Raw genomic sequence first — 22747 nt, forward strand, 5'->3', positions numbered from 1 at the left:
CACATGAAAATTAGCATGTCGCAGAGTCTTGGGAGTAATTAGGAGAACAAAGGAACAGCACTTTCGGGCCCAGTGCCTTTAATCATATTCAGGCAAGAAAGATGACACACTCGGACAAAGAAACATGCAACTAAATGCAAATATACTGCAACTCAGCGTAAATATAATGTTTTCTAATCAGTAAATCCAAGTATTTACAATAATAATGGCATGTACAGTACAATACAATCGTACACTTGTCCAAGTGGTATAACATCACTGTTAGCAGACTCCCGAACACTTCTGAGTAAGATATCAGGACATTCACTATTGACTTTAAATGAGCAGGCCATCTTTCCACTCCATCACACCAGCAAGGTGGTGTCGTCTATGATGATAATCCACAACTAATTTAAATATCAACAAGATTCGTCTCAATGACATTTGGAGGATTTATATTCTTCTGTAGATGCCATGGTACATTGATGAATGTGTTTACGCTGGGGATGTTACCATATCAAATGCATTTTCTCTTCCCTGTATGGAGCTTAGATAGAAATCACGTCTGAGTGAATTATCATACCATGCTGAGGCTGTAATTCATACATGTTTTACAGCATTTTAACTCTAAAAATGGATGCTTAAGATATTTTTTACTGCGGGACTCATGTACTTCACCTTTAGTCGTAGATTTTAAGATTCAGATCTTGAATATAAATCCTTGCAGCACCAGATTTACACCTAGGAACATTACAGCCAACACATCTTTCACTGCAAATGATGGGAAGATCTGATTAGAAGACATCTGCAAAGACAGATTGGTCCCTTTGGGTATATGAGAGAGAATATGTCAGAATGCATTTTCGAAAGCTCATTCCTGCCTCTCGTGTTCATCCATACACTGCCTCGTTATAATAGCTGTGTTGCATCAGAAGTACCGTATTACAGCCTGACCTAGTGGAGTATAAGCAAATTCTATTATGACAGACATATGAAACCAGAGCGCACATATCTCAGGATTTATGACTGTCCATTTAAAAGAAAACAATGATTTGGACGTCGGGGTGAGGGAGAAAGCTACTGCATTGAGGCGTAATTTATATGAAAATATAATGCTTTGCCATCTCTGGTTTCAGTGGATTATTACACAAAAGACAGGAATAAAATAGTGCCTTTAGGACAAGGATCGTCTTGTAGAAGTGCATTGTGTATTTCTGGCAAGTAGCCTAAAATCTCTTGTAGTTTGTGTGCGTGGAGAAATAGTTCTTCAAATACACTGACAAGGCTACTTTATCTCAAGACATTTACGACTATATCTACTTCAAGGAAGCAAAGAAATTATGCAGAGACTGTTTCAGCCAGAGTAGGCTAACAGTCTTAGCTTTTTGAGCTAAGCTAAGCTAACTAAGCTCTTAGTGTTTTTGGACATTGTGTCTTTGTATTTATAGTAATCTGTATTCATATTCGCTAAATCATTTGGAGTACATTTTTAAAAAATTCACAGAAACTCTTTAACAGCAAAAACATTACCAGCAGTCTCAGTTCCCAAAGAAAGCAGTTGCTGATGGTCGACAGAAGATCTAATGAAACAGGTTAGACCCTAAAGCCTGCCTATCATTATATACATACTTTAAAAAGTCGCTTTAGACTTAACAGGTATCATTTCTGAATGTATAATGATGAAAGTATGTATTTATTAGACTTGCATAAGAATGCATCACATCACACCTATCAAGCGCCTAATTCTGAAACTCGTGTTTGCAGATGCTATAGACTGATTCAGGAGAAAACTCTTGCACTTACAACAAAAATATGATGTTTTACAAGTATCCGTAAGCCCAATAATTGAAAACTCTTTCCCAGTACCATAATCTCACTACAACTAACACTAACCAAGCCACCCCCCCACCCTCCCCAATTCAATGCTGTTTGGTGTGCAATATAAAGATGACAGACCCTCCAGTGTCCACTGTTTAATGTCAGAAGATAGAGCTGCCTCTGTAGAAATGGGCCACAGAAAGCTACGTCGAACAAGGCGAGAATCACATTTCGTTTTACCAAATGTATCCGCCGTCATCTACCTCCCCCACCTCCCCTTCCTCCTCCTCAGCCTCCTCGCCGTTCTCCTCCGCCTCCTTTTCTTCCTCATCTTCCCATCCGAGCCCGCTGCCAAAATCGCCCGAGTACGTGACCATCTCATCTGCAAAATGGAAATGTTGTTAAAAAAACATTGTGAGCGATTTAGACTAAACAATAGGCACTTGGTGGGAGAACAATAGACAAAATTGTTGTGAGGTGTGACTTTGAAATTGGGCTTTTTAATCGTTATTTTATGTCCAGTCAGGGGATTTGTTCTTATCACCTGCAGGTCCGTCGCAGCCAGTAGTAATTAATCTTAAGGACCTTTATTTGGGTGAGACAACTGCTCTTTTGGAATGGAAATGAACCTGGCCTAATGAATGTAGCACTTGGTCTTCTGTCAGATGGATGACTGATGATTTTGTGGATCTAAGCCCTAAGCCCTGTAGCTACAGAAGGAGCATTGTCCTCTGTATAGTGTGTGTGTGTGTGTGTGTGTGTGTGTGTGTGTGTTGTGCTCGTGCTCACCACAGTCGGGGTTGCCATGGATTCTGGAGCCCATTAACTCTCCTCCATGCTGGTCCACACACCAGCACTCCCCTCTGCTCTTGTCACACTGCAGTCTCCTGTAAAAGCCGTCCTCATCACAGCTGGGAATGTATGTATCTGAAACAAGCAGGGAGAGAAACACACAGACACGCACGTTTTGAGAACATTTTACATTCATTTTCAGATCCCATACAAAACGAGTGTTGCATCACGGGTGACATTCCAAACTAGTTTGCATATTGCTGTAAATCATGTGACAGACTCAAGCGACACCGCTCATTGTAATGCATAAAATTTAACCTTGGCGAGGGTTGAGGGCTGGGTTTCTGTCTGCAGTGTCTCGAATCATTATGCACGATAAAAAAACAACTGCACAGAGTAATAAACATATATTTCCACATAATCATTGCGATCTATGAAATGCAGGATTTAAACCTGATGCACTGAGTGTATTAAGGGACAATTCTTTAAAAGCCAGTTTTAACCATTCAGAATGTGATGTTTTATCCTAACCACCACCACCACCACGGGTGATTCCATTGACCCTTACCCATAATTCAACCTGACTATCCTGTTTATGTCTTTGTGTGCTTTTTATTTACGAGAACATAAATTAAGCAGCTGGTGCAAGTGATGACCATGTGCAACTGTAAAAGAAAATATATAAATAGATATATAGAATCATTTCCCTTTGTGATTTAATAATTAATCCCTCAGAGAGTTACAGACAGATTGTTTTTTGTTTTTTAGGGTTAAGCTTTTCCTTTGACACTTACCCATAATTCTACATGACTGTCTTCTTTTTATGTAATTGTGTTTTACATTTATGGCAACATAAATTAAACGAGGCTCGACAAATATAATGGTACTCCTTGAAGCTCTGGAATATTTATCATAATCTTGCATGGCAATGGACAGATGTACAGTCCTCTCAAAATATGCAATTAAAAAAGGCAGAAAATGATTATATCTCTTTTTTTAAAAGAATATAATAAGTAAAAATATGTTTTTTATTGTGATTTAACTGTAAATGCATTATAGAGTTAAACGGGTTGCACATGGGCTTTTTCTCAGGACTTTAATCTTTTCCATTTTTGAACATTTATTCAACATGGCTGGCAAAAATGGTAATGAACTATGGAATATTAATATAATTTTTTTTGGAATGCATGGATGTGTAACTTTCTTAACATGTATAATACGGGGGGTGGGTTATTTTATAGGTTTAGATATTACATTAGGATATTTTCTTCCCTTTGTGATTTAATAATAAATGAACCTTAGAGTAAACATCGGTTAATATAATAACAATGAAACTGTTTATTTGTATTATATACATTGATATTTGTTCTCAGGCTTTGGGGGCTGTTTGCATGGGCTGCCTCTGATAGGCTGAAGCATCTGCAGCATGTCCTTGGAGAGTCCTAAGAGCACTGCAGCCAAACATGCAGCACTGCCCACAGCCACTTACCTCCCTTCTGCCTCGTTTTCCTTTTATCCAACCTTCTTTCTTCCATTCTTTCATCTATAAGTTGTATACATTCTATATAACCTTTTTCTCTTGTTCTCCCTTTGTTCCTCTCATTCACACCTTAATTTGCCCTTCCCGCGATAGTATAGCGAGTCTCAGCGGAGCGTTCATTCTTACCTGGTTTCTTCTTGGCTCCTTCTTGCAATTGGATTCGCTCTAGTTCAGCCAGGCATGGAGGCTCTGTGGAAGAAAAACAATCACTGTCTTTAGGGAAGAGTCGGCGCTAATCTCCCCCAGACAAGCGCTTCACACGAGCTCCCCCACCAACTCCCAGATGAGGCGGCATTACACCAGGGCTGCTCTCCGTGCAGCTGTACAATCAGATCACACTATCACACCCAAACACAGCCGCATTTTAAAAGTGCCACAATAGACAGCTCTAATCTCTATTTTTACGACAATACAATTCATGAAAGAAAGAGTCAATTACATTTGTAGTTATAGAACAAGGTTTAAATAGGTTTTGGAGAAAAATTAACACCCGTTATAGAATGTTTCTATATTGCAATTTTCTGTTAAATGCCCTGAGGTGAAATGTACAACCTTCTTATAATATATTAGAGTAATATTATTGTAAAAAGGAAAATCCTGTAATCATTTGCTGACTTTCTTCTGAGGAACACAAAAGAAGTTATTTAGCATAATGTCCAAGATTCTCTTTTCAGTTCAATGAAAATAAATGGCTGAGATGGACCAATATGCCCAATAATTAAAAAAATTAAAATAATAATTCTCTTTTTAAAAAAGGTATCTTCTTTAGATTTAGAGATTCTTTCAGAGCATATCACTCGATCATTAATACTGACATTTTCTAACCTTATTACACTATAGTCTTTTTTAAAAAAAATATTGCGAATACTGGAATATAAAGTGATTTTAAAAATAAAATGATATTGTTATATTATAATATGAAACTAAAACTGGCAGTAGGTGGCAAGTCCCTGTCTTAATGAGTAAATCATTCATTCATTCTATGTATTTATTTTGCTGCTTATTTATTCAAAAGACAAGCAATCGACTTTAGTAATGAGTTAGTGAATCATTCACTCAAACAATTAAACAGTTTAATGGTCCTTTTTAAAGCTTGACAGCCATAGTCCCCATTTACATCCATTTCAAGGAAAAGAGCAGCCTGGACATTCTCCCAAACATCTTGTGTATTCCACATAGGAAAGAGAGTAATACAGGTTCGGGAATGATATGAAGGTTAGTAAATGATGACAGAATGTTTCCTTAAATAAATAAATCAGTGCAGCACATACAGGAATATTCGCCAATGCTTCAACACTATCACTATGTTAGGGCCGGACAGGTCAAGTCTAAAAAAATGCAGCAGGTTTCTGTCTGACTGCCCGTCTGGTTTTAGTCCCAGAGAGTTTGAGGCTGAGCAGGCTGTCAACAACCAACACTGATGTTGTTTTTCCCTCTGCAATGGCCATTTCCTATCCACCGGGGGAAATACAAGGGGAAGACAAAGTGTGACAGGCCAAAAGCAACTGTGCCCTACCCAGGAGAAATGAGAGTGCCCAGCCACATATCGTGAGCAGAATCACATCAAACAAGAGCTAGGCTGGTCTATTGTGTGTGTATGTGTGTGTTAAGACGCTGCTAAGATACAGCTCTGTGCCCCTCCAATGCGATGCACAGTGGAGCATATGTCTGTTTGTGTCAAGAAACTTGCCATGCTCCATGGTTTAAGTAAACACACACACACACACATAGGAATTCCTCAAACAAAAGAACACACTTACGAGTCTCATTAATATGTAGAGCATGTTGCGATAAACACATGCACATGCAAACAGACCTACGCTCTCCCCTACTGACAAACACACACACTGACTGTCAGTCACCCTAGCAGCACACACTGAATAGCAATTCCTCCCGACTTATGCATCTCGTCAAAATGAATACTGTAAATCACTCTCTCCACATGCCACAAACAGCTAAAGGTCAATGAATGCCTTCTCCAGCCCTCTCATCTCTCATTTTCTCTCCAAAGGGAGTGTTTGTAGAGGAAATGAAAGATTTGGATTACAATAATCCAAACATATGGTTCCCCTCCCCCCTTTAATGTTTGATTATATTTAGAAAACTAATTAAACTTAATCCAGTGCAAACTGAATGAGTTAGTGGCATGAGTCTGAAGAACTCTCAGCACACAGATGGATTTTTCTAAAGCCCTGCCTCCTCTGACTGGTGTCTTCTTTATCTTCAACGCCAGTACAGTGCGTGCTGATGTAAAATAAATGCATTCTGAGACCAGCCTTTGCATGCAATATCGTCTTCTAGGCTTTCGTAATGGAATCATCATTTCAGATTTGAAAGCCCTAACTCTCTGAAGCAGTGTTCAACACACTCAAACACAGACTAGTGCTGGCACTGATGTTCGGCCATGTGTCCCCCTTCTGTCATGCTGATATAACCAAACAGAACAAACTGTGGACTGTGGCACTGACCAGCAGGATGCAGGGCACAAATGTGCAATGCTGAGGCAATGATCCCAGTATGAGCTGATTTCAAATCTGAAGTGTGTGATGTTTCAATGTTACTTTTTTGAGTCTTTGCCTTCAGATGAAAATATTTCACTAAAATGCCATCTTTTTTTTTTGTCAAAGTTGACACTATTGATCAGGAATGAAACTAGCATGTTTTCTCTCTCTCTCTTTTTTTAAATATATGTATTGATTGATGATATATATTTTTTTTCATGTGATTTTTATCAACAGTATGTTTTAATTAAATTTAGTTAATTGTCAAGATGCAGATTTTTTTAAATGACACGCTACTACTGATCAAAAGTTTGGGGTCAGCAAGATGCCTTTTAAGAAAGTCATTTTTTTTAAGGACACATTAAATGGATCAAAATTGACAGTAGAGGATTGATAATGCTACATAAATTATGTATCTATTGTTTCTATTAAAATATATTTCAGCACAACACTGATAATAATAATAATAAATATATTGTGAGCACCAGATCATCATATTAGAATGATTTCTGAAGGATCACGTGACACTGAAGTAATAATGCTGAAAATAAATTAACAAGAAAATATATTAAAATAGAAAACTGTTATTTTACATGATAATAATATTTCACAACATTGCTGTTTTTTTGTATTTTTCATAAGAGGCTTCGGTCATAATATAATTCGGTTATAAGTACTAATAAACAGCCAGTATTTTAATAACAGGCATGCTAATAGAGAGATCTGGTCCCTAAGTGATACCGAGGCTTCTTTCAAAAATGTAAAAATTTTCAATGGTAGTGCACTGAATATTTGGTAGTATATAGAATATTTCATCATTATATTATTATAAAAATCACTAAGACCTGCTTTAATTGGGTAAAGATACTAAAAACTCACTTTCTCTCCAAAAGCAGAGGCACCACTCAGCTGTTGAGACTTTGCCATCATGGTAGGAGTCGCAGGAGTTGAAGAAGGGCCGTATGCACACTTCATACTTGTCCAGATTAATGGCAGACAGCTCAGCTTGATCCAGATACAGGTCACTGTTCGTGTCCAGCTTAGAGAACATCCAGCCAATAGAGTCCTTACAGGTCGCAACAAGAGTTCGGTCCACAACTGTGCACAAACAATCACAAGTTACATGTTAACGCAAGATAAATACTAGCTTAAATACTGTAATACTTCTGCATTTTGTGAGCTTTTTAAAATGTGTTCCAAGAGCATCTCTCCAAGAATAGATGATTGCATCATATTACCTGTAAACAAATTTATGTCCTTTTTAATACAAAACTGCTGTTCAAATGTTGCTGACAAGACAGTAAACCACTAATGGAAACCATGGACCTATTTTTCTAAGCAGATTAGAAGCAAACAATATAAATGTAACAAACAAAATAGGCATAGCTATGCAGAGAATTGATGCTCACATGGTTGATCTGGTCATTTTTTTATTTTGCCAGTGAAGTACTTAAGCATTCAGCTGCATTTCACAATTCAAAACTGCTTTTTGAGCGGATAAAATGCTGCTAGTGTTCTTTAGCCATCGGGAAAGGACACAATGATCATAGGTCAGTGTTTAAAATACTAAAAAGAAAACAGCATTTGTGGCATTACTTGAAATGATACAACCAAAATAAATGAGGTTAGAGTCACTGTATGCTGCTGATCCGTAGTGAAGCTGCTGTCATTCCTGAATATAAAAGCACTAGCTAAATAGATTTTAGAGGCTCACTTGATGCAGAACTGGCTACAGGATTCCCCGTGCTGTTCTGCTTGCCATTGCCTTGGAGTAGTTGGAACCAGTCCCGCAGGCGATCTCCCAGATCTGCCAGGTCCTGCCCTGTGCAACTCTCTATGGACAGAAAAGAAGAGAGACGGAGACGGTGAAAGGAGATAAGGGAGTGTTGGCAGACATCAGTATTAAAGAGTGAAGAACCAATCGTCCTGCTTTTGCCCTTCTGAAGTGGACAAGAAAAGCCTGCGGAGACTGCAGACATAAATCAGTCATAATCAAAGTCAGCAGAAATTCACAAAGCAAGCTGCAAAGAGAAAGAAAAGAGAGCAGCATAGTCTGTTGATAAATCAATAAAAGCCTCTGTTAGAGCAAGAGCTGCAGACTACTCAAGGGGATGTGAAAGAGACAAAAGGCATCAGAAGCAATCTCAAAAAACCATTCATTATTATCATCAAAAAATGATCCTATAAACTTAGACGCTGGCGCTTCTATTGTGCTTCATTCAAGACAGAAGGTGCTTATTTAAAAGAGCTCATGCAAAAATGAACATTCTGTCATCATTTACACAAATCTTTATGACTTAATTTTTTTTGAAGTAACGCTAAATTTCTCCTTCTTGGACGGCCTGAGGTTGAGTACATTTTCTGAAAGTTTCTGAGAGAACTATTCCTTTAATGAGGGTCCAAAACAATTGATTTTTCCAGGTCTTGATCGACACAAGGTTGAGTACCATATATTTTCCGGACTATAAGTCGCACTTTTTTTCATAGTTTGCCTGGTCCTGCGACTTATAGTCAGGTGCGAATTATTTATCAAAATTAATTTGACATGAGCCAAGAGAAGAGAAACCGTCTACAGCGGCGAGAGGGCGCTCTATGCTGCTCAGTGCTCCTGTAGTCTACCACTAGAGCGCCCTCTCGCGGCTGTAGACGGTAATGTTTTCTATTGGTTCTTGGTTCTAAATAAATGAGACTTATAGTCCGGTGCGACTTATATATGTTTTTTTTTTCTCATCATGACGTATTTTTGGACTGATGCGACTTATACTCAGGTGCGACTTATAGTTCGAAAAATACGGTAAATTGTTTTTGGTGAAACTATTCAATTAACAAGCTTTGCAAGATCAAATTGCAGCTGTTGGAAGCATGTAGAAGGTAAATACCGTGTTTGCTGTCCAGGTCTGTAGCAGGAGCCGCGGTGGCGGTACAGGGGCAGGGACCAGGACATCTTACTTTCAATTCCTTCCCTGTGAGACAAGCCTGCTGCTCCAGTTTGCACTAAATTCAGGTGCAACACACACACACACAAACACATCCAAAGAATAAGCAGTGCCGCCATAACACTAGTCCAGTGTCAAATGCTCCTGCTCCGTGGCATGAATTGTAAGCCTGGGTAAAGCACATTATTTCAACAGACGAGTGAAAATCGCTGGTTCAGACAAGACATCTCCATTAAAAGAAGCTGATGTCAACCATAATTTCTTCCCTCACAAGGTCAGAAATAGATATAAAAGATATAATACATAATTCAACAGAACGGTTCTTTCATCCCCAAGTACCCAGAATCTCTTCAGACAATTCTCTGACTTTTAAGGATGTCAAGGGCCAGAATATAAGGTATAATAGAGATCGTTATCCATACTGCGCAAGCAGTCTGATCCACGAGTCACACAGAAAATAACAGAGATAGAAAAATAATAATAATTGTGAATGGCGGCACAGAATAGCAAGAATAGAAATAATGTCATTATCCAAAGTTGTATGCTAGTGAAAGGATTATGAATTTTCTCTACAGGTTTGTTGACAGGACTAAGAAAATATTTTTACCTGATCTGACTCTTCAAAAATGACCTGAGCTAGTGTTAATTTGGTTATAATATTTGTGACTAGATCAAGGTTTTGCATTATATTGACATTATATTATACTGGATATTATTTATGATTATTATTAACACTATTAAAGTGGCCATTATTACAATGATTCACCTAAAACAACAAACTTACTAAGTACATTTCCTTCCCTTTAATGAGACATGTCCTATTTGTCTTTCAGAAATTGTTGTGTGCTCTTTGGGAAAATGTTCTAGGGGCATTCATGGGGAAACGTTCTCCAAGGAAGGCCTAGCGGCAAATTTCGTTATAAATGAATCCAGATGGGACTTTTAACAAAATTAATGTGGTCTTTCTTGTGTGGTGGGATTCAGAAGCTCAACACGTATGAAATATCACCTTTGACAGATATACATCATCAATTTACAAAAAGGTTGGATGTAAAGGAACTAAATGCAGTTAAAAAAACATTATTATGCATGACTGATTATTTTATTCTACTGTCAGCCACAGAAGTTCAATTTGGTTTTAAAGATTTAACAAAGCAAAACCGATCCATGGCTGGAATTTACTGATTTAGCAAATATGAATATGATCATTTTTGGGTTACCCAAACCCAATAAAAAGTCTGAACAGGCACAAAAGTGCAACATACCTAATTGTGTTAAAATAAGCTGAACTGCAGAGAAATTGATTATATAGATATGATACATTTCTCTGCACCTCAGCTTATTTTAATAAAATTAAAGGAAGCTGAATGCAGTGTGAAGTACCTGAGAGGCATAGTTGTGTCCATCAGAACCACAAACAAGACCAGAGGAAGATACTGGGCAAGATTTACAGTTACTCTCCTGCTGCTGTCTAATGACCTGCTGCTTCAACCTAAAACACATTAATCAGTATTAACATGCCATCAATAATATCATCAATATTCCATGTGAGATATAAACTGAGGCATAATTGAATACAGGAACAGTGAATCACTGGCCCATTTTTTTTATTTAAAGTTAACAAAACATTCTCTGTAGTTATTTGTATGCTACAATGATAACCAGCCCCTTAGGGACGGCCACAGGAACAAGTTCAATTTGTAAAAAGAACAAACATCCAGGGACTAAATCTGTGTAGCTCACAATGAGCCACTTGACAACACATGCCCGCTTTAATAAATTGCTCTTATTTCACCTCTACAAAAATATGACTTTCTCTTCACAAGTGAATGAACATTTCCTAACGCTTGTGGAAATAAACAGATCATAACCATTTTATTTATTTCTTTTCCCCTGGGGTCCAGTTAAAATTTTAGTCAGGGTTCTCTGTGCCGTAATGTTAAAAAACATTTTCAACCCTGTCTCATTTTTTGCTGTTGTGTCTTTAAGACTTCTTTCTAAACATCCAACTTTGCTCATACGCACTCAGCCAATAATCTGAACCTCTCTGAAATGTGATTCTTCATGATCATATGAATAATGAAAAGCCAGATTGGACAGTTACATTCTGCACAGTGCCTTAGAATGGCACACAGTTTATTTTATTCATATACCCTAAAAAATCAAACACTCTCCTGTCATGTATTACTGTTATGTGCATAAAGACAGTCCTGTAGCTGAAGGGCTCACCTTTGCTCCAGCTTTTTGCGGTTGACGCACACAGCATGCTGGTAACCCTGAGCGACACACACCTTATGTCGACTGCATTTGACCTTCTGGCAAGGATCCTTAGTGGTGTCAACATCTGTAATGAAGAGAGATGTACCCTAATAATCTGCCATGCATTCAGTTTTTTTTTTGATGGTTTTTGTTATTATTAAAAAAAAAATTATTGTCTATATTTGTTTTATGGGTTTTAGTTAACAATAACAAATTCTGACCTGAACATAAATAAACAGCAGGAAAATTACGATATGTTTTTTTATGCACTTTATTTATATTACATTTATTTTCTTAATTTAAAATGTTTTAATTTTTTTATCAATTAAAAAATGTCATCATGAATCTTTAGGGAAACTCCTATTTTCACCAAAGATGAAAATATCATGACAAACACCCTTTGATTCATATTTAATAAAATTAATGCAAAAAAGTCAGCATTACACAAATTCAAAAGCGCCCGTCCATCCTCAGTGCTCTCTATGCTACAGCATTAGAGAAGCTAAGAGGCAAAAATGTTATTTTGCTGTATGTTTTTTTTAGTAAGCCATTATCTCACCATACTACATATAACAAAAAAAAAAACTATATCTCAAACCTGACAGATTATTACAGTCTATACACAACGGCACAAGGTTGATTGGTAACCCTCACTTCATCACAACAGGCTCAAGCAGATTAAAGAGAACACAAGAATAATGATGTTGCTATAGCAACAGTCCAACTCCAGAGTGAGGACTGATTAGCTGCTCATATAAATATAAAAAAAAGAGAGAAACAAAGAATTCTCTCTCTCTCCATAATCATCACTCCTGTTAACATTAAATATATCTTACAAACAGGCCCTTGTGGGCTTGTCCCTATAAAATACATAAAAAAGGTCTCCATGTGTAAGCGATGCCAAGTCTGGCTTAGAGGGCCGAGGGATCTCATCCAGTCACCACCACATCCTTTGTTTACACTCAGAGCAGCATTTAATGTGATCCGTACAATCGCCGAGTAGAAGTAAGGAGCTAGTGACTCTATCAAGCAAAGCCAGTGGCTGAGCTAATGCAGCTAATATACATCAGCAGCCAGAACCACTTAACGCTGAGCATATCAGATTGACTCGCAGGGAAGGGTTCACAGAGATAAGGACCCGATACATGCTGTGTACACACTACACAGGAAAGAGAAAATACAATCACGCTGATAAATACTGTAAAACACGGACGCTGATTGAATAAATACGTCTCCATTTGTTTTTAATGAACTGAAGCTTTGCATCCTCTTGATTAATTATGGTACAGGTTGACTAAACAGACTGCTGAGATGTTCTTTTTACAGGTACACACCCAGGAATGTGAAAAAGAAAAAAAACATCTGCTTATGATAAATTTGTCCACATACTGGCAACACTTTGTTTAGCCGTAGATATGCAAGAATATGTTCTGCTCTGAAAGTTTTACCTTCAGGACAAAATAAAAAAAAATACATGAACTACTGCTCAAAAGTGTAGGGTAGGTACTTAAAAAAACTAATAAATTCATGCATTCATTGTATGCCTTAATTTGATCAAAAGTAAAAATAAAAAAAAATGTCTTCGACAAATGTTTCCACAAAACTGTTTCAGTACTGATAATAATAAGAGATATTTCCTTGAGCACCAAATCAGCATATCATGTGACGTCGACTGGACTGGACAAGATAGGAATAAATAAAATACATTTTAAAACATATGCAAATAGAAAATAGTTCTTTTAAATTGTAATGATATTTCACAGTGTAATAATTTTCATATTGTTTTTAATTAAATAAATCCAGCTTTGCTGAGAGACTTCTTTCAAAAACATTATTATTATTATTATTTTTAAACTTACCGACCCCAAACTGAATTATAGTGTATGTGAAAGTGGGTGTTTTAAGCAAGGAGGTTTTTATATAGAAATGATGAGCAAGTATCATGACTGGTGGTTAGAAAAAAACTACTGTCACAGTAGATATATCATAGATTTGTCCTGAAGTTGTGTGACAGCCGCTGTTTTGATAACTTGTAAAATGCAAATTTGTTCCTCATTAAAAAGGTAAGGACCAGTGCTACCTTCCAAGAAGACACTGTAAATAAGGCTCTTTGGGAATTTCGGCTGCTTTGGTATCTGATGCTTGAAAGTCGAAACATGGAGAGCAGATGCTCTTGAAATTTCAGACTATAAATAAAGTCTTACAAGGCCAATTAGACACCAACATAAAGTAAATAATTGATACAATTTAACATTTCTTCTACACTGCAGATTTATCTAATTTAATTCCTATCATGTCACAACAAGGGTGTATTTTAAAACTCTCGGCCAGAACAATCTCTTTAATATATTTCAAATAGATTTCCTTTAACTTTTGAAATTCCTTCTTCAGAAAGTGCAGCTCTTTACAAACTACAAGGGACTGTGACACTATAAGATCAGTGAGCTGTTCCTTGTTTTTCTCTTTGAAAGAAAAAAGGATCTGAATTTGACTGAAGCCTGCACTGTCTCCTTTTAAGTGGAAACATCATGGGACAAATCTCTTATCACTGCCTCATGAATTATCTCATTAAAGAGACAAAATGCATTAAATTTGGTAAGACAAATAGGTTGTATTTAATACATTGAAAAAAAATAAGTAGGTTGCGCATATATTTGTGTACACACATTTTTCAATTCTAATTTCAATTTCTAAAAATGTGGTGCTCAAGTTAAAAGAAGTTTAAAAACTTTTAAAACTCATCTTGAGACCTTGCATTGTTCCCCCCATTGCATTCCCCGCGTCTCCCGCTTTTTAAAGCTAAAACACCTTCTGTGTGAATGGCCTCTAAGAAGAGTCTATAAAAATGTATTGTGTGTTATTCTGAATACATTTTCAGTTTTTATTTTTCGCAGGTGTTTAACACGTATGTTGAACTACACATAGGGTTCAAAGAACCAGTAGGGTTAAATGTAAGTAAACTTCACGGAAAATGTCCTGGAAGAAAATTACAAGTACTTTCTATGGGTTTTTCTTTCTTACAGTGTATGACCACCTTATGTATGTGACAAATACTGGTTTTAATACTTTAAATTATTAAATTATTAATAGTATAAATACAAACTCTTAAATATCAAATTTACCATAATATGTGTGAAATATTGCTCTCTAACAACTGCGACAAATGGATCTGATAATAATTCCCTATTGTCACAGAGAATCAGTTCAAATAATGAGAATCAAACAAAAGATTTGTGGTGGGAGTAGTGATGGCTGTGCAAGAAGCTTTAGTGCCAGCTCAAAAAAAAAAAAAAAAAAAATAGACCATCGGGTTCTTGGACCTCTGTTCTTGGACATATGAAGCTTAAGTGGATTTGTGCTTTGAAGGAACAAAGCCAGTGTCAGTCAGTGCTAAATCAAGCCTCCGGGGCTCTTACTGGGCCTTCAGTGGAACTAGCAATTATCCATTAATTACATCCTGAGATATTTGCTAATGGACTCCTCCATTCTGAGGACTTCACTTCAACTGAAAAATCAAGACATAATCTTCAAATGTGCCCGGGCAGTCTCTTTACTCTAGCAAAATGAGGAGATGACCTCATCTCTTGTGTAAGCAATTAGTGTTTGGCAGCCAAGAAGAAAAGAAGGGCTGTCTGCTTTGACAAACATACGCAGACCATGGTCAAGCCTAACCGCACTACTGAATGATAATTACAGTGCTTGTTTTAAAACACTAAATGTTACATTTATGAAAAAATTAATTCAAGAATTAATTCAGATTAAAGCGCTCAACATGCTGTGGGGTTCAAACTTTATTTGTAGACTATTTAAATTTTTGTTTAAAACAATACTATTATTTTTTTATTAGATTAGCTAATAGAGAAAAAACCTTCCACTGACTTGCTGAAAATGTTTAAATCTATTCAAATCACTGTAATGTTTGCATACTGAGCACTACTCTTTCTTACATCTATTTGCATACTGAACTCTGATTGGTCCTGACTTCCTTGAATACACTGCACTGCAACTGTGTTGACTCTTGTTTGCAACTGACAGAAAACAAAATGCATGTTGAGTGTCATGATAAAAGAAGACTTCAATTACACAGAAGAAAAATCTAAACTGGCACTAATTAGTCATTTAACCTAATGTAAACTCCAGCTCCATTTGAAAATAAACTAGGTCATTGTTCCGCACATCATGCGATTTGGGCACTTAAATAGAATGGCTAAAAGATCTCTCTAATATAAGTAATGTGATTACCAATAAAAAAAGATGACTTACTTTCATTCGAGCCTTGACTTTCATCCCATGATCTGATGTAATCGTCCTGACAAAACAAAGTGAAACAGTCAAATGTGCTGCACAGAATAAATTAGGGTGACCATATGAGCCATTTTCCCAGGACGTGTCCTTGCCAGGATTTTTATATTGCCTAAAATATCCAGATTTTGGCTGTTTGTGCTGTGCAGACAGATCCTTGTATGACATTCATAAGAGCTATAGAGAGCAGAGCAGACAGCTCCTCATGCATTCAAATCACTCTCTTGGTACTTAGGTGTCATAAAATGATTGGAGCGCAGCGACGCTTCAAGTTGAATGAACGAACAAACACCTAACATGTACATGTATTTGCATTGCTTTGATCATTATCTGTAGATCTCACCTTCTCACATGCCACGATTGGTTGATTATGTACCATACCTGCATGTTATTAGTCAAACTACTTTGGATGTTTTAGGCAATATAGAAATCCTGGCAAGGACGCGTCCTGGGAAAATGGCTCATATGGTCACCCTAGAATAAATGTTAAGAATTTAGTTAAGATTATTACATCTATCACTGTGGATCTATCATTAACCAAACTTAAATGTACAATACTAAGATACTTAAATTGTGAAAAGCAGCTGGAAAGCACTAATGGAAAAAAGAGGGATGGAACTTAAAAAAAATTCTGAGAGGCAAACACGACAAAAAAGGTAAACGCTTAAATGAAATGTCAAACGAAGATGCATGAGCAACTTAGATTGCATAAAAAATGGGTTACAGCATTTATAGCGAATATTAGATCAAGCATTTTAAAAGAGACATCAAACACAAGCAAAGTCATGATACAGCACTACTGACCTCCACTTCCTGGTGAAATGTGAGAAGGATGAATCAGAGACAAAAGAGAAGGAGACAGTTAGAGGAGAGCGATGCATCTCTGAGGAGCAACTATCAAGAAAAAAGACTCCCAACTGATAAAAAAAAAATCTAATGGCCTGCTGGGTAAAACTTTGAATATATCCTTGATATTCCCTCATGTGTCCTTATAAAAGAGACAGTTGCTTTAAGATAATTATACACTTGGTGCTCATAACACTTCAAATATTTCAGTACATGACTGATAATAATAATAACAACCTTTTTGTAAAGTTCACAAGCTTATTAGTGTCACCAGCAGTCATTGATCTGTTCGGATGTAGGTGTAAACATGAGGTGAAATTACTTATTGACTGAATTTGGCTTTGTCAGCTACAACAGTGCTATAAATGATTATTTTTCTGCAGCAAATGTTTAAATCACAAGTCAAGTGGCAATACATATGCTTTATCACTCCTGAAATGTAGACCATTAAAAATGACATTTCCATGTCCACTTCATGAATATATACCAACCACTGTTGTGGGTCTTGATGAGATACATTACTGTTAAATCTATTTAAGACCTGACTTAAAATAAAAAAAACTTGCTAAAAAACTATTATTTTACTATGTGAATATGTGCTCCTGGTATGTTATATCCCTGTCAAAACAAATGAAAGACCAGTGGCTCAAAATTCAGTGCCGCATTGCTTAACTGCAACAATTCCTGCTGCTGGACAACCTTATTGATTTCTTGATCCCTGCATTATTTAAGTCAGTTTTTGCTGTCTTGGCAAAGTAGATACTGTGTGGTGTTCTGAGACATTAGATGTCCAAATCAGTACACATCGAATGGACAGAGTAGTGAAACCCCTTATCTTTAGTTTATGCAAATTGTGGCAGCCACCCATGCAAACAGAGCCCTAAATTCTTTCGATATGCACTTTTATTAAAAGAGGATTGTACACTCAGTAAGCATGAAGTATATGGAAAATATTGTGTCACATCAATGTGTTCCCCCTCGCTGAAAAGATGCAAGAATGAGTCAGAGTAGAGAAATATCGCCATGGCTAACAGAAATATTGCCACAACATATCATCATCTTCTAATTTTATATGACCATCATCACAACACATCACCATCAAGATTTCTGAAAAGCTTAAAAAGCTTAAGATTTCTTCAAGCTTAATAGAGATTAAAAGTGCCCAGCCACATTTCAGCAGCATTGGTTCATATATACTATAAACTTTACAAATTTTTATTTGAAGCAAACTACCTTAGTGAAAAATAAATGCCAAGTTCTGTCAAGAAACTGATGTGTCGTTAATGTAAATTGATATTTGCAGTGATAAACTACTTGGCACTAGCTGATTGGTTCAGCCAGTGAGCTCACTGCCTCACATTTAAATGGCTGATTAGCATTCACTCAAGCAGTTTCGCAGCACACTTTAAGAGTTCCTCTGAAACCCTCCACCATCCCTAGCTCCACCTGTATAGACCTGCTACAGGTTATTATGCTATTTGTGCTGCAGCTGTATGCCTTAAATACTCACAGCACCGTATCGTTTACTGTACTTTGCAGCAGAAGCAATAATCTAATAATAAACAGCGACAGCATAGCAGATCTATTTCACCAAGACCAAATTCATTAACACTTTCATATCCATTATGTTGTCACGATACTAATATACTAAAATGTTTTTAAAATAAATTTATTTCATGCTAAACATACTACAAATACATTTACATATTTATGTGCTTAATAAAAATACCCTGTATATTTTATACTAAACTGGTATGCTTAAAGTCTGCTAAACTGAAGCAACTAATTATGTACTTAATGCACTTGATTTGTGCTGAAGTAGTGTTGATGTCCAAATTAAGATATAATAAAGTATATTTGATTATGCTAAAGTGGAACTATTGCAAGTTTACTTTCTGATACACTTAAAATATCTTGCATTTAAAGAGCAATATTACTCAATAATCCTCATCAGTAGTGAAATGAGAAGACATTATAGGCTTAATCTTCAGAGATGTGTATTGTGCACAAGTACCGTTTTTTTCGGACTATAAGTCGCACTTTTTTTCATAAGTCAGGTGCGACTTATTTATCAAAATTAATTTGACATGAACCAAGAGAAAACATTACCTTCTCCAGCCACGAGAGGGCGCTCTATGCTGCTCAGTGCGTCCTCTCGCGGCTGTAAACGGTAATGTTTTCTCTCGGTTCTTGTTTCTAAATAAATGCGACTTATAGTTCAGTGTGACTTATATATGTTTTTTTCCTCATCATGATGTATTTTTGGACTGATGAGACTTATACTCACTTATACTCAAAATTATTTTTGTTGGACTGATGTGACTTTTACTCAGGTGTGACTTATAGTCCGAAAAATACGGTAGTACTCTCCAAATAAAGGTTCATTATAATTTTTATTTCAGTAAGTTTGGCTGTGAAATAATGTAGGCTGATGACTTAAACAAAAGCATATACCATTGATTAATAGCCTCAAAGCTCATAGAAGGTCTGTCTTTGTTGTCTGTAAAGGTTTATATAACTTATCATTAAAACTAATTTTCCCTGTGGAGAAAATTTCGGAACCTGAATCACTCTATAGGCAGTAAACAACTGTGGCTCAACCAAAGGCAGACGTTTTGGGCAGGGATATCTGTTTAACTAACCAATTGAAGAAGAAGAAGGCACCCAGAAGAAACCTGTTTGGAAAAAATCATTATTTTTTGATAATTATAAGGTGCCGCTGGTGGCTCAGAATTGTTTTTTTTTTAATGAAGGACACATCAGTTTTATAAATCATCATATCGCTTTAACATACAGTACACCAGTCCAAAATATGATCACATAGATGAGGAATCCCAACATTTTGTATTTAAGAGCATGGAGACATTTCAGAGTCAGCAGCTCTTGAAAACACAGTCTAGGAAGCAGTCATCTACAGATGAGCGTCTCCTGTATCCGAAGTCAGCTCATCTTTGGCCTGCCTTGAGTGAAGGCTGCCAGGACTATCCCTTAGAGGACACTGGTCTCATCAGAAACACCACAGAACACATCAACCCCTCCTGTGCTGACTGACAGCTCTTTTATCCCTCGCATCTCTGCAATGTAATCGGGCATGTCTGAACATGCACTCTGTAAATTCAGCTTTGATTTAGAGGCCCTGAAAACACCTGTGTATGTTTATATGACATATGAGCATTTGACTGACACCTGAGTAAAAGATGAAAAGTGATATACACACACGTGTGTGCATCTGTGTTCAACCAGCAGTTGGTGAGTGAACTGGATCTGTCTTTTCACTCAAGCTAGACAGTTTTATCACAATGCTGGAACGTACCATTGTGCTCCTGTGTTGCTGCTGCTATGAAAACATCTGTGACAGTGACACAGCACAAAGACATCAGGGAACTTAAATCACTAAAATATGGGTTTATTGATAGTGACAGTTTCAAAACAGTCAGATCACGGCAGAAGTTCATTTACATGTACGAATCTCACCAACTATTGCATTTAACAAAAATATAACATGCTTTTACCATTCAATTCACAGGTTTCATGTAATGTCATATCCTTCCACTTGGAAGTCAAAACAAGGCTTTCTTCTGCTGCCTGCCAGCCAGTTGTTTTTTTTTACTAGGCTAATGTACTAAGACAGTGATAATATATGACAAATTAATTATACAACTTATTGATGATGTATACATATACTTATGGATGTACATGCAAGCAGATGAGCGCAAAGTATGATTGTAATGCACAAAAGTTTCACAAAGTTGCACTTTCCCATAGAAAACCAATATAAAGAAACTGTATTTATATTACTATATACATCTGATTGACTGTATATAGTGTGCATAACCGATGAACTGTATTTTTTAACTTTTGATATCTCTGTCTTACTTCATTAAACCACATTAAGCACTTCTGAATATCCAAATCATGAAAAATTGCTCTCATGATTTGATTCTTGAGTCAATCACAAAAGATTCAGCCTTGAACTTGCTGTTAAGTTCCAATCAGACTCACTCAGAAAGTGAAAGTGAATCAGTTCACAACCCTTACTGAACTGTGAGTAATATTTGGATTTGTCAGTCTCTAAATAAATCAGAACCGTGATGTGTGACTCAGGTTTGTGAGACATGCATCAGTCTATTAACTAACTGGGTGTTAATATATGACAATGTGTAATGGCACACATACACTCAGGATCACTAGAACAAGAGTATTTCAGTACAAAGCAGAGTTGTTAAAACTCCAAAGTAAGAAGTTAATCAGCTGATGCACAACTAAACAATAGTGTACACCATGCGATTCTGTCATATTTCATTTTAGGAGCCAGCCCTTGTCACTATTTTGTCTGACACTGCTTTCAGCTTATGTCCTCCTACTTTGTTATATCTTTAATTACATGTCATGCCTTGTAACCTTGAGGGGATTCAAGTTTGGCTGTGACTATTTCACATTTTTTGTTTCCACACATTCTAGAGATTTGCTCTGACAAGTTTTGCATGCTCAGAATTACTTCGTGTTGGAGGCACACAGTGAGGCAGTCTTCCATAATTGATTAAAGCCGGATGGACCCTGGTGGTAATGACCTCACAATGGCCTCACACCTACGCATTCATCACTCCACTGTGTTGCCGGCAATCATACAGGCTCCTCGCAGCTCATAAACACCCCAGGCAGTGGATGATGCTGAGGACCCACACATCCATTCTCCCTTTGACTCTGCGTCTAATCGGCCGTGTTCCACAAGCCAAGAAATCAAAAAGGATAAACAGATTCTGTATTTTATATCTCGGCAGACCTTCCCAACTATGTTTTCACTGTCACACCACGGCTATAGCTGACAGGCAAGCAGAAGCCTCCCACTTTATTTATGCATTGGGCTTTTTCCGACTGGGCTTTTCAGATTAACCGCACATGGGCACATCAAAAAGCGCTGCTAACAGCCCACTCTCTTGACTGTGAACATATCCTGGCTTTCCTCGTGTAAAAAGCAAACTCTGGCCTGCCATTCTGTTTATGTAGAGCCAAGAGTGGCAAGCAGCTCCTCCAGGACAGAACTCCAAAGAGAGTGCTGACTTCTCGGTGAGAATGCCCTGAGAGCGTTTGTCACTGACTCATGCCTTTAAGTGAAAGCATATGAGGGTGAAAGCCTTTTGGTGACTTTAAGTGTTATCTCTTAGAGACATAAGAGGTTACCACGTGCACTCTGATGCATGAGAAATTTTACAAATTGAGATTGCTTGACTTGAATCCTGACTCATTGTAAACAGATGAAGTGATCCATCTACCACAGATGCCTAGCAGATACACAGCACTGTAATGTGCTATAATGGACAACACACAGATGGACAATGAGATCACATTGAAAGATGAACAATTTCAGCACCTGACACATGACTTATAATGATAAATCATAGTTTGCCAACTTGAGCCCCAGGTTGGAACAAAATGAAGTGCTCAAGTGTTATACAACAGTTTAACAAATAAAATGTTAATATAGCGTAAAGGCATGTTCCCAAGAAAAAATGTAACTATAAAGACAAATTCAACTTTATTGGCGTCCCCGTCAATGGACGATAACATTCTGTTTATTATAAGCGGAATCTGTGGTTATTTCATCTGGCCATGTTGCTCCATGACATTTAAAAAATATTCCAACCAGCCCGAAAACAGCAACACTGTACCAACCAATGGCATGAGTTTGAGTTCTGACTACATGGTAGTCATGGTAGTCAGAAAATATATAAAATCATAAACTTTATACTTTTCTTAATGGGATTTGGAGCATT

The 22747-nt window shown here is 37.0% G+C and overlaps 1 protein-coding gene across 1 annotated transcript in view; it reads right to left on the reverse strand.

The window, feature by feature from the left end:
• Positions 1-61: 61 nt before the first annotated feature.
• spock2 (SPARC (osteonectin), cwcv and kazal like domains proteoglycan 2) overlaps positions 62-22747 on the reverse strand; it is a 28359-nt gene continuing 5673 nt past the window's right edge. The window contains exons 2-10 of the mRNA XM_052573124.1: positions 16089-16134; positions 11796-11910; positions 10950-11058; positions 9510-9624; positions 8345-8464; positions 7510-7728; positions 4256-4318; positions 2587-2724; positions 62-2179 (exon numbers count right to left, since the gene is read on the reverse strand). Coding sequence (XP_052429084.1) covers positions 2034-2179; positions 2587-2724; positions 4256-4318; positions 7510-7728; positions 8345-8464; positions 9510-9624; positions 10950-11058; positions 11796-11910; positions 16089-16134 — 1071 coding nt within the window. The 3' untranslated portion in view covers positions 62-2033. The remainder of the gene's footprint in view (positions 2180-2586; positions 2725-4255; positions 4319-7509; positions 7729-8344; positions 8465-9509; positions 9625-10949; positions 11059-11795; positions 11911-16088; positions 16135-22747) is intronic.

The sequence above is a fragment of the Carassius gibelio genome, chromosome B13, assembly GCF_023724105.1.
Source record: "Carassius gibelio isolate Cgi1373 ecotype wild population from Czech Republic chromosome B13, carGib1.2-hapl.c, whole genome shotgun sequence".
In the NCBI taxonomy this organism is placed as follows: domain Eukaryota; kingdom Metazoa; phylum Chordata; class Actinopteri; order Cypriniformes; family Cyprinidae; genus Carassius; species Carassius gibelio.